The sequence below is a fragment of the Elephas maximus genome, chromosome 4 (genome assembly GCF_024166365.1).
Source record: "Elephas maximus indicus isolate mEleMax1 chromosome 4, mEleMax1 primary haplotype, whole genome shotgun sequence".
In the NCBI taxonomy this organism is placed as follows: Eukaryota; Metazoa; Chordata; class Mammalia; order Proboscidea; family Elephantidae; genus Elephas; species Elephas maximus.
Window position 1 is genome coordinate 85,497,740 of NC_064822.1, and position 15,976 is coordinate 85,513,715.

The 15,976-nt window shown below is 37.9% G+C and overlaps 1 protein-coding gene across 1 annotated transcript in view; it reads right to left on the minus strand.

The window, feature by feature from the left end:
* Positions 1-15,976, minus strand: part of ITPR2 (inositol 1,4,5-trisphosphate receptor type 2) — a 523,041-nt gene that overhangs the window by 374,123 nt on the left and 132,942 nt on the right. The window contains exons 11-13 of the mRNA XM_049882682.1: positions 6,170-6,321; positions 2,406-2,505; positions 1,520-1,680 (exon numbers count right to left, since the gene is read on the minus strand). Coding sequence (XP_049738639.1) covers positions 1,520-1,680; positions 2,406-2,505; positions 6,170-6,321 — 413 coding nt within the window. The remainder of the gene's footprint in view (positions 1-1,519; positions 1,681-2,405; positions 2,506-6,169; positions 6,322-15,976) is intronic.

Sequence of the window (15,976 nt, forward strand, 5' to 3'; positions counted from 1 at the left end):
ACCACCGTCCTGATTTTTGTGATAATTACTTCCTTGCATTTCTTTATAGTTCTGCCAATTGCCTAAGCACCCCAAAGAAGAGAGCTTTTTTTTTTCAACTTTACAGACAGAATTACAGTGAATGCATTTGTCTTGTCTAGTTTCCACTCAATCTGAAGTTTATTAGATTAATCAATGTTGTTACACATAGATGTGGTTCATTTATTCTCATTACTATACCATTCCATTGTATAACACGGCACGCTTTATTCATCTATTCACCTGGTGATGGACACTTGGATGGTTTCCAGCTTGGGGTCTTTTAGAACAAGGCTGAACATTCTGGAACACGTGTCTTGGTACACACATGCAGGAGCTTCTTTTGGACAGATAATCGAGAACATTCAGCCTTGGGATGGGATTGGTGAGCCATGGAGCTATTTGTTTCTTTAACTTTGCTAGTTACTGCCAAACTATTTCCAAAGTACTTATACCAATTTTCATCTCACCAGCTGTGTGTGAGAATGCCAATGTATGAATGCCTGGGTAGACTGGTGAATAGTTTTTCTTATTCAAATCAAAACTTACACAGCAGATCATGAACAAGGGAAATATAGAGAATGCTTACGCTCTATTGTACTGAAAAGCATACTTGAATCCCCTACTTACTAATTGTGTGACTCTACCCAACGTGATTAACCTCTCAATCTCTTTGTATGTAAAATGGGGATAATATCTATCTTTAGACTATCTGAAGGATAAAGTATATTTATAGTGCCTAAAACAATATCTGATACAAGGTAGGGTGCAACAATTGTTAGTCCTCAATATCATTCTTTTTCTCACTTATTTCCACAATCAGAGCTTAAGAATCAAGGATCTGGTTTCTCTGAGGGAGTTATAAGGGCAGAGAGCTACACCCTGCAGATTTTTTGTGTTTAATTTATTTGTTTTGTGAGCTGAAAAATGTGTCTTGAATAAATAAGAACAGAAAAGTATGAAACTTCTTTTAGGACCTATAGAACTCTAAATCCAAATATCAAATCAAATTTATTACCTGACTTACCGGTGCAGGAAAACAGCAACAAAACAAATAACCCATTGCCATCCAGTTGATTCCAACTCACAGTAACTCTACAGGACAGAGCAGAACTGCCCCATAGGATTTCCAGGGAGCAGCTGGTGGATTCCAACTACAGACCTTTTGGCTAGCAGCTGAGATGTTAACCACTATACCACCAGGGTTCCAGGGTGCAGTAAAAGTTATGGCAAATTTCTTAGGAAGCATTTAAAATGACAGATCAGACAGTAACTAAAAACAGCCATTTCCAAGCCAAACTAAAACATGAAAAGTAAATATTCTGCTAGATTTTAATTTCGCCATTTTCATTCACTCACCATGCTCAAGAGAAATCGAGATGCCATCTCATTCAGAATGTTCTCAATATTCCCTTAGAGTCCCCTCATTCACTTGAAGTTTACTGCAACAGCTGACAACTGGTTCTTGACGATTTAAGAGGCATTTTAAAAAGTTACTAACCTCCTTTCATTCTGAGTTATTGTGCCGTTTTCCAGCTTTTTAACTGTGGTCGCTAGCACTTTATTTGCATCATTGGCAAAGTCTAAGTCTCGGACCTCAGACAGTGGGACGGACACAATGGCAAATGCTTCTTTATCTTCTTTTGTTTGGCATGTTCCAATCTGCAATGGGTTTTTCCATTAAGATTAGTTTTTTAAAATAATTATGCATTATTCTTTGAGCAACAACACATCTTAGCAGAGTTTAAAAATACAAGGCGGAGTAGATAATTCAGACACAACTCCCACATGTGTCATACATCATGAAATGTTGTAGGGACACAGAAGTTTGCGGTCCCCACTTTCTGCCCTGATTCCAAGGCCCCATTGGAAATGCATCCCTTTCACACGTGTCCTTTGCTTCAGCGTCAACAGAGAAAATGCACTCCTGGCAGCTTCTCCTCTCACACATGCTGCTACCACATTTTTGATATCCAGGGCTTCAAACTGGTGCCTTCAGGATAGAACCCCTGCTGAGAATTTGCACTTCTAACAAGTTCCCTGTTGAGAGTTTGAATTTCTACCCCAGATATACTGAATCAAAATTTACATTTTTACAAGATCCCCAGGTCATTCTTATGTATAACTTCTGGGAACTTATTAGAAATGCAAATTCTCCGCAGGAGTTTGAACCTTAAGAAACCAGTGATACCTGGGCTGCATCCCCCTGAATCACAGCCATTCAGCTGAGTGACCTAAATAAGCAATTTGCAGAAATGAGTGTTTAATGACCTTAATTGCAATAATCTCTAATACTAGTGAAAGTGATTTGTAAGGAACCTGTGTTACCCCCAATCCTAGTCACAAAGCATTTAGTCGAAAATTAAACCATTCCCAGCAACATTTACCTTCAACATAACAGGCCTCTCTTCATCTGTGTCTATGGGGATGCTGGTACTGGTTACCCACGTGTTGGTACACAAATGCCTTAACCGAACATATGAGTTCCTAAAAAAAAAAAAAAAAGATTATAAAAATTAAGACACACAGTAAATATTTATACCATCATACATGATATGAATATAAATATATGTTAGACTAATAATTGACTCAAACATAAGAATATCAGTTTGGTTTGAGGGAGAATTCTGTATTATAAACTATTTCAAAGCATGCAGTATTATTACTTAGTCCAGTGGTTCTCAAAAGATGGTCCCTGGATCAGCAGCATTAGCATTACCTGGGACTTGTTAGAAACGCGAAATCGCAGGCCTCTTCCCAGCCCACTAAATCAGAATCTCTGGGGATGGGACCCCAATTCTCTGTTTTAACAAGCCCTCTAGGTGATTCTGATGTATGCTAAAGTGAGAACCACTGATCAAGGAACAAACTCCGGTAAAACTACTGCCTGATGGTAGTTTTTTTATACCTTAATTATCTGCATGTAAACGTGATATATAAACTGTGGTAGAGTACCTATGAAACGACAGCTAGAACTTTATCTAATTCAAATATTTCCATTTTTAGTGAATCTTTTATCATTCATTTCTGCAACAAATATGTATAAAGTGCCTATTAAAAGAAAAGCATTGTATTAAGTAATCTTGTCTTCAAAGAGCTTACAGTTCAGTAGGAAAGATAAGACAAATAAATCATACAACATAAGGCAGAAAGCATTAAGGCCAATAAGAAAAAACAAAAGTAAAAGGCCAACAACCTCAGGGAGAGAGATTCATTCAATGCCAAGTCTGTTCATGCATAAAAGTAGATAAAAATAGAGTGCAGGAATTTCAAAAACCGATCTTTGTTCAAATAATCAGAAATTCTGCATTTCCTCTATTTTACCACTTATCTTTTTCTGCACTATATTACACAGGACATATTTGTACTCAGTTTTCTTCCTCAGTATATTTTAAGTGTCTGGAAAGTGAAGTCATAGCTTTTTTCAGCTTTGTGGCCTCTTAATCTAAATCTACCTAAATTATCCTAGATTATTGAGTTTCACACTAAAAAGACTACATTCCAGTAATAATAATTTCCAATTTGGGAGAACTTTGGAAATTGAGTAACTCTTTAGCGCCAATGCCACAGAAATCTGTTGTCATTAGGACATTGACAGAATCTGAATGTCTAAAATATGAAGAAATAGTAGCAGAGTAATGAAGAATATAGACTCCACACACTCCAAGATCATGAGCGTAACAGCAGCCAATTAACTTTATTACTCTAAGCCAGTAGTTTGGTAATTTTGCTGCACATTAGAATCACTTGGAAAGCTTTTACACTCCCAATGCCCAAGTCTCACCACATACCAATTAAATCAGAATGTCTGGGAACAGGAGCCAGGCATCAGTACTTTTTAAAGATCTCCTGTGTTCCAAAGTGCAGCAAAGTTTGGGAACCACAGCTCTAAGCTCTTGATACTCAAAGTCTAGCCTGCAAACCAGTAGCATCAGCATCACCTGAGGAGCTGTTAAAAATGCAGAGTATCAGGCCCTACCCTAGACTAAGTGAGAATCAGAATCTGAAGTGTAATCTAGGCGATTCATATACACATTAAATGTTGAGAAGCATTGGACTATAGACTCCAAATTGGAATCACCTGGGTAATCTTAAAAAAAAAAAAAAAAAGGTAAAGCCTGCCTCCCATCCCTGAGATTCTGATTTCATTGGTTTAAATCAAGGCTTTGAGCTGGTTCCATCCAGTTCGAACCCCTGCTGAGAATCTGCATTTCTAACAAGGTCCCGAGATGCTAATGCCACTGCTTAGGGACCAATTCTGAGAACCACTAGTAGAGCAGTGGTTCCCAAAATTTATTATACATAAGAATCACCTAAGGATCTTGTTAAAATGTAGATTCTGATTTAGTATATCTGGGGTGGAAATCCAAACTCTCAGCAGTGGTTCAAACCAGAATGAACTGATTCTAAGCCCTGGTCTCAGTGCAGCCAGGGCACCAAGAGTTTTCAAAGCCACCCAGATGATTCTAATTTACAGCTAATGTGAGAAGCGGTGCTCTAAACCTCTGTTTCCTGATCTGTAAAACAGATTGCTGCCAAGATTAAATAAGATAATGTTTATAAATAACTTGAAACAGGGCTTAACACACAGCTAGTGTTCAAGAGTTATATATTACTTAATACCATCTTTAATACAATTAATGGCAAATTGATCCATGTTAATACAAAATTCTGTACTATACTGAGAAGTGCTTCAACAGTTCTGGATAGTAATAAACACCTCCATACAAAGCAAGGCTCAGGGGCCTTGTCATAGATCCATGCACTTCAAAGTTAGATCCTTTTTATCATTTCCTTAAGCAAACTCCATTAGAATTTTAAAAGGACTCCATTTTTGATGAGTTAAATCTAAAACAAATCAAGTCATAGTAAGGATTGACTAAGATCCCAATACTAAGAAGAGAATGTCACATGCCTGGATCAAGTAAAATCTTCATTACAGGCTTATATTGATGGAGCAGGGAAGAGTGAGAGATGTACTCACATAAGGTCAAGATTCAGCCCCATTTCTCATGAGTCTGAATGGCCATGAGACACCTTGGGAAGCTCAAGCCAGTTGCAGTGTTTCTCAGCAACTTTTCACCCTCCTTGAAAGGAACCTATACAACAATGTCTGCATTTGTGTACAGGCACCTTCAGCCTAACTACTGGTATCTTCCCAAGGCCAACTTAGAATCACGCCACTAGACCTATTAATATGGGTAAGATTCCTTTATGCAACTAGAGAATATATTCTTGTGCTATTGCTGGAAAGTAGACAGATTTAGACAAAAGAGCTTACTTATAATAGTCAAATTGGAAGAAAAAAGGAGACATATTTTCTTACATTAAATCCTGGCTACCTTATAACCAATTCTCCTCCCCCGCCCCCGCCTCACTCCCAGCCACTGGTCTCCTTGTTGGTCCTTAAACACACCTGGTAAATTTTCAGATTTTTGCAATTCCTGTCACTGCTGCTTGAACTACTCTTCCCCAGACAGAGAAGACATGATGTCTCAATTCATTCTGATCTTTTCTCAAATGTCTCAACTTAAAGAGGCTATTCCTAAACACTCTTACCTAATAGAACTCTCCATACCCTGCAATTTTGCTTTAAAACATTTTCAATGCCTGACCATATATTTCATGTTTATTAGTTTATTGTTTATGGACTATCTCCCACTTGAGAGGGTCATTAAAGCAAGGACATAACCAATTTTTTCAGTGTTATTCTGTCCAGTGACTAAAGCAATGCTTAGAATGTCATAGATGCTCAATAAATGCCTGTTGACTAAATAACTGGATAAATGAAAGAATGGGTGAATAGATTAATGATTTGGGTATTTCACATAAAAAAATCAACAACATAAGTAATGATAGAAATGCTTTCATATTATCTTTCATTTTAGTAACCAAAGGCCATAGAAGTAATAAGTCTTATGAATTTTTCAGAATTTCTTTGGCCCTGCACATTTTAATTATTTATAAGCATAAAACAAACTATGATTATCCACTCACACAATAAGCATGTTTCTCACACTTGTTTTTCATTTATGCTTGCTATCTTTATGTCAAAAAATATTAACGTTATGGTTTTAATTCATTACACACTGATAAAATTATTCAAATAAACAATGTCTTGTTTGTTTGTTTGTTTGTTTGTTTGTTTTACCTTGGAACCAGGCAGTCAGCTCTCTGAAGAGTTGTGGCATCCAGTTCAAAAAGAGATGCAATGTCATTTCCATGTGGGACTGAGACCAAAGTGTACATAATCTTCTCCCCTGCCTGGCGTTTTTTCTTTGAAGTTGGGAGGTCTCCATCTCTCTGTCGAGGAGGCAAGTATACAAAGTTATTTACTTTTATCAGATTTCTTACTGAACTCTCCAATTAATCCAGAGATAAGATTTAAATGTACGTATTTCTTTATTGAATTATAGCATTGTGTCTTTTGCATCATCCAGAAAGAGTTGCTCAGACCTGAAGCCTCTGAGGTAGTTATTATCAACAGTGATAAGTTAGACACTTCTGGAGGGTGGTTTGAACATTAAGGCACTAACCGTCACAATCTATAGTCCCATCTCTTGTATTAAACCTATTTACAGAGCAGCAATTTTAACCACTCCACATTAAAAATAAAGAGATAAGATAGTGTGTTGAATAGATTTCATATATCAAAGGGTAAGCATGGACGTGTTCCAGAGTTCATGCTCAAACTCCCAAAACATAATCAACAACATTCTCATTCAGTTCATCAGCTTCTTCCATTAGATCCAAGAACATACCATGATTGCATAAAAGGTGAAGTAAAATGAGACCTTCACAAATAGAATCCCTCATGATAATGTGAAACTTAGTCAATATTCCCAGCACACCTTACCATTTTACATTAAGTAACACAAAATAATAACTATGTATTTTTACTTGAACTGCCCCAACCTCCAGTGCCCCATGGACTACTTTGATGTGCAAGAAACCGAAATGTAATTCAACAAATGCATTATCATCTTGGTAATTAAGTACATAAATATAATTACTTACATGTACTTACTAACACAAGTGAAATTTGAAAAACAGAGAGAGGGAGTCATTGCACCATCACAAGAAGGTACATGAAAGTGGGAGAGGAAAAGGATGCTCAAAAAGCAAATGAAAACCTTTTAAAACAAATGTGTACTGAATGGCTGCTGTGATGATGAGATATTACTGTTGATCATTGGAAGACAGTCACATAGCATTCCATTCCCTGCTCTCCAAGACTGTGTGCATCATCTTCCTGGGACCAGAAAACCCTTGCAGTTTAGTTTTTAGTCTCTTCTGTAAATGGTGCACAAATTGACAGCACAACTGAACTGTGAACAAACAGAGAGAACCGCCAGGATTCCTAAGAAGGAGTGGGGCTGCTCTCTGCTAAACTCCCACGTGGCCCAGCACCGCCTGGTAACTCCTGTCATCTTTGATTTATGTCTTTTGCTAAGACCAAAATTCAAAGTTAAATGATGGCAGAGAACTGTAAACTCTCCCCAGGTGATGTGATTCCCATAATAGGTGTTTCTAATTAGTAAATATGAACTATGTTTATTGATTAGAAAAAGGCAGAAAGTTATTGGGGTTTTCTCTGTCTGCTAAGCAACTTTGCCTTATAAGGGAGTATGGGGAGGTGGGAAAGAAAGACATGCAGAAACAGTAAGCAGATTATACTTTTGAAGTTACACAAAGTTTCTCACAATAACAAAGCTGTTCCCTTGGTTCTTCTCATCGATATCACAAGAAAAAACTGAGAGATGGAAAGGTAAGTATTGTCATTGCCATGAAACAGGTGAGTAAAATTACCTACAAGGAGAAGGAGGATGAGGGAAGGGAAGAAGGAAGGAGGAAGAACTGAGGGGAAAGGGGAAGAAGGGAAGAGAAAGGAGAGGAGAAGGAAATGGGGGAAGAGTGGGGAGGAAAAGAGAAAGACAGGAAAGGAGAAGGGAGCAGTGAGTGGTGGCAGTAAATGTTGAAGCCCAAGTTCAACTGGCCATGGCTTCAGTCCTAGCTGGCCAAAGCCAAAGGCCTAGAGCACTCAAACACTGGCTGAGTCACTGTTCAAAGGCTAAGTATGAACTCTTGGCCAAGAGCCTTCCTCAAGTCTTTTGAAAGAATTACCTTGCATCATGAGGCCCATTTTCACAGTTCTTTACATTGAAGGCACTGAAGCCTGAGAACTAAAGACAAAATTTTACGAAAGGCAGAAACACCCTCCCATCCTGGGAGAATATCTACAAGTCTTTAAATCACCCAACAATAAGTAGTCTGGCCAGCCAGGTGAGTTGGGAGAGATGGCTGCCCAGATGATGTGACAGCTTAGGATCATGGAATCCCAAGTTTGGGGAGGGTCTCTAGAGATCACCTTTGAGTTGAAAAGACTTCTTCCCAATAAAATTTCTGCCAGCAGCTAGTTAAGTGAAGTTATATTACTTGTAATTTATTCTTTGGGGTCTTGAAGATATTTTGGGTTTTAATTATTACCAATTGAAATTCAGACAACCTTTTGCATGGTCTTGCTCATTTGCTGCATTTCAACTCTCATAGTGAGTTGGGAGCATGATCCTAAAAGAAAGATAATTAGTTGAAATAGGAAGGTAGAAATGGGGGGAGGGGGCTGAAGAGGGGGAAATGAGTATGTATACTAGAAGAAAAACAGTAGTATGCAAGAAAATGGTCTATGGCCCAGTTTTGCTGGAAGCTCTTTTTATTGGCAGGAAAAAAAACAATATCTAAAATACATATGTGGCTTAATAAAAGTGGAGCCATGGTGGTTAGAGCTTAGCTGCTAACCAAAAGGTCAGCAGTTCAAATCCACCATTCGCTCCTTGGAAACCCTATGGGGCAGTTCTATTCTACCCTGTAGGGTTGCTATTAGTCAGAATCAACTCGACGGCAATTGCTTTGGTTTTTGGTTTTAATAACAACTGGATATGAGTTACATGTTTTTATCCCCATAATATAGATAAGCAAACTAAGACTCTAGGAGTCAAGTTCACATAAATATCATGTATTAGAGCCAAAAATCAAACCTAGTTCTAGCTGATTCCAGTCCTTGTAAGTATTATGCTACTGTGAGACCATGATAATCAAGAAGTTTCCAGAGCCGCCAGTTAACATCTTGAGAAGATAAGCATAACTGTTTCTACATGTTTGCCTTTTCCTCCCTACTTTTATGACCACCTATCCCTAGATGTACTGTCTCTTTCTATAAAAGAAAGATGCCAAGACTACTCAACAGGGAAGGTATCATCTGTTCAATGAATTCTTCTGGGACAACTGGATCTCTACATGCAAAAAAACAGAGTTAGACCCCACCTCACACTATATACAAAAACCTATTCAAAGTAAGTCATAGAACTAAATATGAGAGCTAAAACTATAAAACTCTTACAAGAAAACACAGGAGTAAATCTTTCTGACCTAGGCTTAAGCACGATCTTAGATGTTAACACAAAAGATACAAAGGAAAAAAAGAAAAAGTAGACAAATTGGACTTCACCAAAATTAAAAACGTGCTTCAAAGGAGGAGGAAGGAAGAAAAGAAGGAAAGAGGGAAGGAGCTCAAAAGTGTCTTATGTGGTTGATCTCCACCATGAGGCTCAACAGAAAAATCCGAGTGTTATACCAAGATACCAATGACAAGGAAGGATTTTTCCCTGGAGGCCCTGAAGTCTAATGGTAACACAGGAACCACACTCCAGTCTGCCTTAAACTACAAATAGCTGAGGCAAGAAACTCTTTACGGGCTCTACACAATCCTCTTTTACTCCTTCTCAGTGGTTTAAAAAAAAAAAAGTGTGGCGACATCTGATATTGAAAAAAATGAGAAATTAATTTGCTCTGTAAACGTTCATCTAAAATACAATAAAAAAACAAAAAGAAAATGATAATGATTATGATGGAAAAGAAGGTAGAAGAAGAGGTTTAAGAAGAAGGAGTGATAATTCTGAAAGGATGGAAAGGAAAGTTGTTTTTAATTATATCCTCAATAACATTAAAACATGGGGGAAAATAAACCCAAAGAATAACAATCATAAAGAAATATTTTAAAGGAGTTTTTTTTTTTTTTGCAGTATTACAGCCAAAAAAGGGAACCACCAATATAATAAGTGTTGTTAATTCATGTGAAAGATGGCAAGATTTCCTTAGAATGTAAGAATACAAAAAAAATGAATAAGGTTAGTCATTATACAAATAACTCAAGGGGTTTTGTTAATATGTGGCCAAGGAGATTTGGGAATAAGTGGCTTAAGCAGAGTACTGGAAAGTCATCAATAAAAATGATTTTAACTAAGGAAAATCCAATATATTATATTGAACCACATTTGAAGAAAGGCTTTATTAACAGAAGATCAGCATGAAGCCTAAATAAACACAGGGAATCGATGAGCAAGAATTTGACAGTTTCTCTCACCATTGCCCAGTATAGACAGTACCTGACACAGCAAGGGAGTATTTCAATTTTCCTGGGAGAAAACCATCTCTCTGAAAGGAATATGTGTCATCTAATTTTCTAAGCCTCCTGCACAGCAATCTTCTGATTATAATTTAGCTTTTGACACAGCTTTTTCATTCAAGGAAAATGCACTGACAAACTGACTCAACTATTTAGGTCTACTCAGCAAATGGAAGTTGGCATTGTGGTTTGTACATCAGTCACTTGTGAGTTCATTTAGCAGGAGCTAATCCTTCTACAACCACACCCCTTTTGGAATGCTAATAAAATGAATTTTCTAGGCTTATAAAAAGAGATCATATCCATGTTCTTAGAGATTGCCATCCCAGCCCCTATCCATTGGTATGCCTGGGGGTGAAGGGCAACAAGAGTAGTCGGGGGCCTCTTTATTTTGACACTCCCAACCTATAACAATAAGAATTTTCTTAAACATATAAAAACCTCACCAGTTAGGGCTAATTAAAAGAGGCTGTCTGAATTATTCATGTTATATAAGGGCTGTGGTTTTATTTCCATTACATAGGATAAGCAGAATGTATTAATACATCCTGGTGGCACAGTGGTTAAGAGCTACGGCTGCTAACTGAAGGCCAGCAGTCTGAATACACGAGGCCCTCCTTGGAAACCCTATGGGGCAGTTCTACTCTGTCCTATAGGGTCACTATGAGTCGAAATCAACTCAACAGCAAAAGGATTTTTGTTTTGTTTTGTTTTTTAATAGTTTTCTTAGGTCTTTGGACAACAACCTTAATGAATAGATAAGTTCCATTTATAAACAGCATAACAATTGTTTATGTGTGAATAAAAGCTTCTGACATGTTTAGGTTTTGAAAACAATGCTGTAGTCTTGAACATTTTGCTTTTAATCTCTTGTACTCTTTGCTTAACAAACTCACCTTTATAAACAGTTTAACAGTAAATATCAAGCCAGCCCCTAAGAATTTTTAATTAAGGAAATCTAAACAATGACTTATAATAATTTTTTTAATTTACAAATCAAGCTTCGGCATCAAAGAAAATCAATATTATGTCTTTATAATATGAAGACAGTCCAGTTCAAAATTGTGTGCATGTGGCTTTTTCTCCCTACACCTATATCTCTTTGTAAGCAAGAAAAATGACACAGAAACACTAGTTCCCTTCACAGAATTACCAATGCACAATGTGCTCCCTTTTGCATCATGAACATACATTAAGATACAAAACTGACTTCCTCGGCAGACACCACCGCCACAAGGGTGCTTGAACAGGTGTTAAATTTATCATCAGCTAGTTCTGCAAAACATGCTCATTTTTGGAAAATGTGGGCCCTCAGAATGTTAACCTGGTCTACTGGGCTCTTATAAAAGCAGCATTTTTTCTTGTAGTTCTGCAAAACATGCTCATTTTTGGAAAATGTGGGCCCTCAGAATGTTAACCTGGTCTACTGGGCTCTTATAAAAGCAGCATTTTTTCTTGGAAGGACAAGCACACAGCTTCTCTGGTTATACAAGTCTAAAATCCCCCATGAAAAGCAAGCGGAGCAACCTAATGGCTCTCCTTGCTTCTCCTGCCTGTCCTGAAGGCTGCCAGTGGCAGCACAGCAGTTAGCTTCTGTAACACCTTCTCTGTTCACTCATTTGCGAGTCATCGAATTTTTAGCAGAGACATCACATTGCAATTCTGTCGTAATTCTGTTGTTACGAGCCAGAAAGACATTCTGTAAAAAGCAACATATGTGTTTTCAGAGCTGATTCATTCAGACCCTGGTGGTGTTCAGCCACGGCAGCATAATGAAGTACAAGCATCTGGGTTCCTGTTCAAATCCTCCACTGCTCTCACTGCTGACTTGATATAATCAGATACAACACAGCCATTTTAAAGCGCCCAACACTTTTTCCTTGCCATGTTTCCTTAACAAATTCTTACTCTCAAACTAATTTCTATTATGACTTTGATTCTTTCTTATCACCTGATCACTGAGGGATACATGGTCTTCTCAAGGAAATTGTGGGGTCTTCTTTCAGAATCTGGTAACAGCATCCCTCAAGAAAATCTACAGAATAGAATTTTCGAGTACCTTTCAGCAAAGTTTCGTGGTTCCTGGGATATTTCTATTTATGTTGTTGTTGTTGTTAGCTGCCACTGAGTCAACCCTAACTCACGGCAACCCCATGCACTATGGAGCAAAACACTGCCGGGTCCTGCACCACCCTCGTAACTGGTTGCAGGCTGGAACATTGTGATCCATAGGGTTCTCTTTAACTGATTTTCAGAAGATTGCCAGACCTTTCTTCCTAGTCTGTCTTAGTCTGGAAGCTCCACTGAAACCTGTTCAGCATCATAGCAAAACCCAAGCCACCACTGACAGATGGGTGGTAGCTGCACATGAGGTTCATTACCCAGTAATCGAACCCGGGTCTCGACAGCAAGAATCCTACCACTGAACTACCAATGTAGCCCAGTGGTTCTCAACATGGGAACACTCTGCCCTTCCTCTGGGAACACCTGGCAATTTCTGGAGATACTTATAGGTGCTGCAACTGGACTGGGGTGGGGTTGGGGGTGCTACTGATATCTAGTGAGTAGAGGCCAACGATGCTGCTAAACATTCTACAATGCACCGGACAGCCCCCCACACCAAAGAATTATCCAGTCGAAAACGTCAATAGTGCTGAGGCTGAGGAACCCCGGGACAGACAAAAGACAGTGCCATGAAAAATCAGACCACATTCCACATAAATTTTGTAATTTTAAGGTGGGTGGTGTTATTTGAAAAAAAAAAACAAAAAAACAGCCCTTCAAAGAGCCATTTGGAAAGATGTAGCCTTTCAAGGAGAAGAAACTAATGACCGTCAGGTTCCCAGCTGGGCTTGACACGGTTCCAATGTTTACAGGGTCCCTGTGGATGCTGTCCATTTGTAAGATTGGAAATAATAGACTCCTTTGTAGAATAAATACAGCAATTTGGGTCTTAATGGGAGCTCTGACACACACCGCCCCATTTTAGCGGCACCATGCATTAACCTTTGAAACTTCAAAAATGGAAAGCAACGTTTTGAGAAAGGTTTCTAAATTATAGGACAAATATTAACTGGGCATTAAATAGACAACATAGGGAAAATTAGGAAAGAAAGAATTAGCATGGTCACAGTGAACTCAGTGTTACTGGAATCCAGATCTGAGGTGAGGTAGCATTCTGTTTTGGGAAATTGATTTCATTTCACAGGCTGCAGATAAACTCTAATTGCTCCTTTGTTTTATTCTTTAGACAGAAACATAATTATTGCTAGGTGGCAAACAGTCTACAAAATAAGAAGCCATACTGTTAGTTTTACAGTTCCCTCTTTTCAGCTTTGTTTACTTTCAAGCTAGTGACTTTGGAGAAAAAACAAAAATTAAATTGAACATCTCCAGTTGGATGTCCCTCTGTGATGAGAGATGAGATCCAGTCATAAACTGCAAAAGCAGACCCACCTGTGTTGTATGCAGTTAAAGTCTTACCCACGATAATTGCTTAAACAAGGAGTCCTCTTTCTTGTCTTTAAAGGTGAATAAAGAAGTTTTATTTTGAAATTTAAAAAATCTGTCAAGTTTAACTAAAATCCTGATTAGCACAAAGAGTGCACTTCACCATGGATTCATGACTTATCCATATTCTCTGTGTTGCTTTGTAAACCTTTATACGCTACACTTGCCCACCCTACTCTGCCCAGAACCATCCATAGCATCACCAAATAGTATGTAGCAGAAAGGGAATGAGCACAGAGATTTAATTCTATTGCACAATTTGGAGATTTAATATGATGCCTTTTTAATAGAAACTACTTACATTTTTAGTCTACTAACCTCTTTTATTCAAAGAGTTTCCATTTTTCTGATCTAATTTTATCTTCAAAACATGGAAATGAAGTATGAAGGGAAAACAACCTCACTCCATTGTACAGGTGGGGTAACCGAGTAACAGGAAATCTATCTGACTTGTCCAAGGCCATACAAGTCAATGGTGGTGCTAGAGACAGAATTCTCTTTATCCTACACCAAGCTGAAGAAGTCACATTGAATATTTTAAAAATAAACCTTGAGAAATAGAAAGAAAGCCCCTGACATCTTGGATCAGCTAGGTCTTGGTGTTACTACAAACTTGGCCTGGCCTCACCTGGCCGTAGCGTTCTCCTTTTGGCTATGAACAATTTCACAGAACACCAACATCAGACAAGCCCACTATGTGACCATGATGAATCAAGACAAAAATAAGACCACTCCATAATTATGTTTGAACACAGACACAATGTGAACATTCTTCAAGCCAAAAAAAAAAGACTATGTAAATATCCTCCTCCCCCAGCTGATATGAGTGATGGCTCCCTCTTTACCAATTACGGCATTACCCTGGCTCTATTCTGCCCTCTTTGTAAATAAGATTTGTTAAGATACAAATCATGGAATTACCACACTTCCTAACAACATCCAATCCACAGCAAAGCCCCACTTTCTTAAACTGCCCCAAAATCACCTTACACAAGGCCAAATCTTGTAATAAGTTCTTTCTAACTCCCTCTTACTGAGATGCTCCACCATTCCCCCATGGCGTGCACTCTGTCGCTGCAATGACTAACAAACCCAACTTGTTCAACCACAGATGTGTTCCTAGTGGTCTTCAGCTGGAGACCATGGACAACTTTATACTAAGACCAAAGGAGCCATGATTCATAGTCAACTTTTTAAACATTATATCATTTTCCTAAATTATAGGAAAGTAAGAACCCAACAATCCTGGGACAATCATTTGAAAACCAAGGGGAGAAGACCCCACACAGGATGATGCAATTGAATTAAAAATAGAAGTTCCAATTGATCTAATAAGTTTACCTGTATATTTAGGAGCATTTTCACATAACTTAAAACTTTCATTGGATCAATGACATGATACCTTAGCTTCATTTCTGTTGTAAACTTGATAGCCAGTTGAAGCAAGGGGTCAAAAAGGATTTAATCCAATCTAGAAATTCTGATTTGATTCACCTCTCCCATGCCAATATCCTCATAAAACGTAAAGCTATGTACCAGTGCAATGACAGTAGTCATTTTAATTAAGCCTTCTAACTTTTTCTATCAAAGCGTAGAATTTTTAATGACGCAGTAATAATACCTATAAATTTCAAAAGGTATTGCTAAATTCCCAGGAAAATTGAGTTATAGGCTCTCTATATTACATGAAAGTATCTAGCTAACTTGCTTTAAAAGAAAAAAAGAGCCCATCATTCAGAAGAGGTTTTGTCTGCATCACATCAAACGTCCTGAATTACTGAAATTTTGATTGAATAAAGAAGTCATATTGGCATTATGAAGTCACAGGACTAAAGTGTTATCTTATTTACAAATTATGATGAGATCAGAAAGCTGAATAAATATTTTAATGAAAATCCACTTTAAAATGAGATTTTTTTAAGTACAACCCTTTAGAATACCAGAAAAATCCCTCATCTAGTTGCCTAATGTTTCACTTTCTCTCCA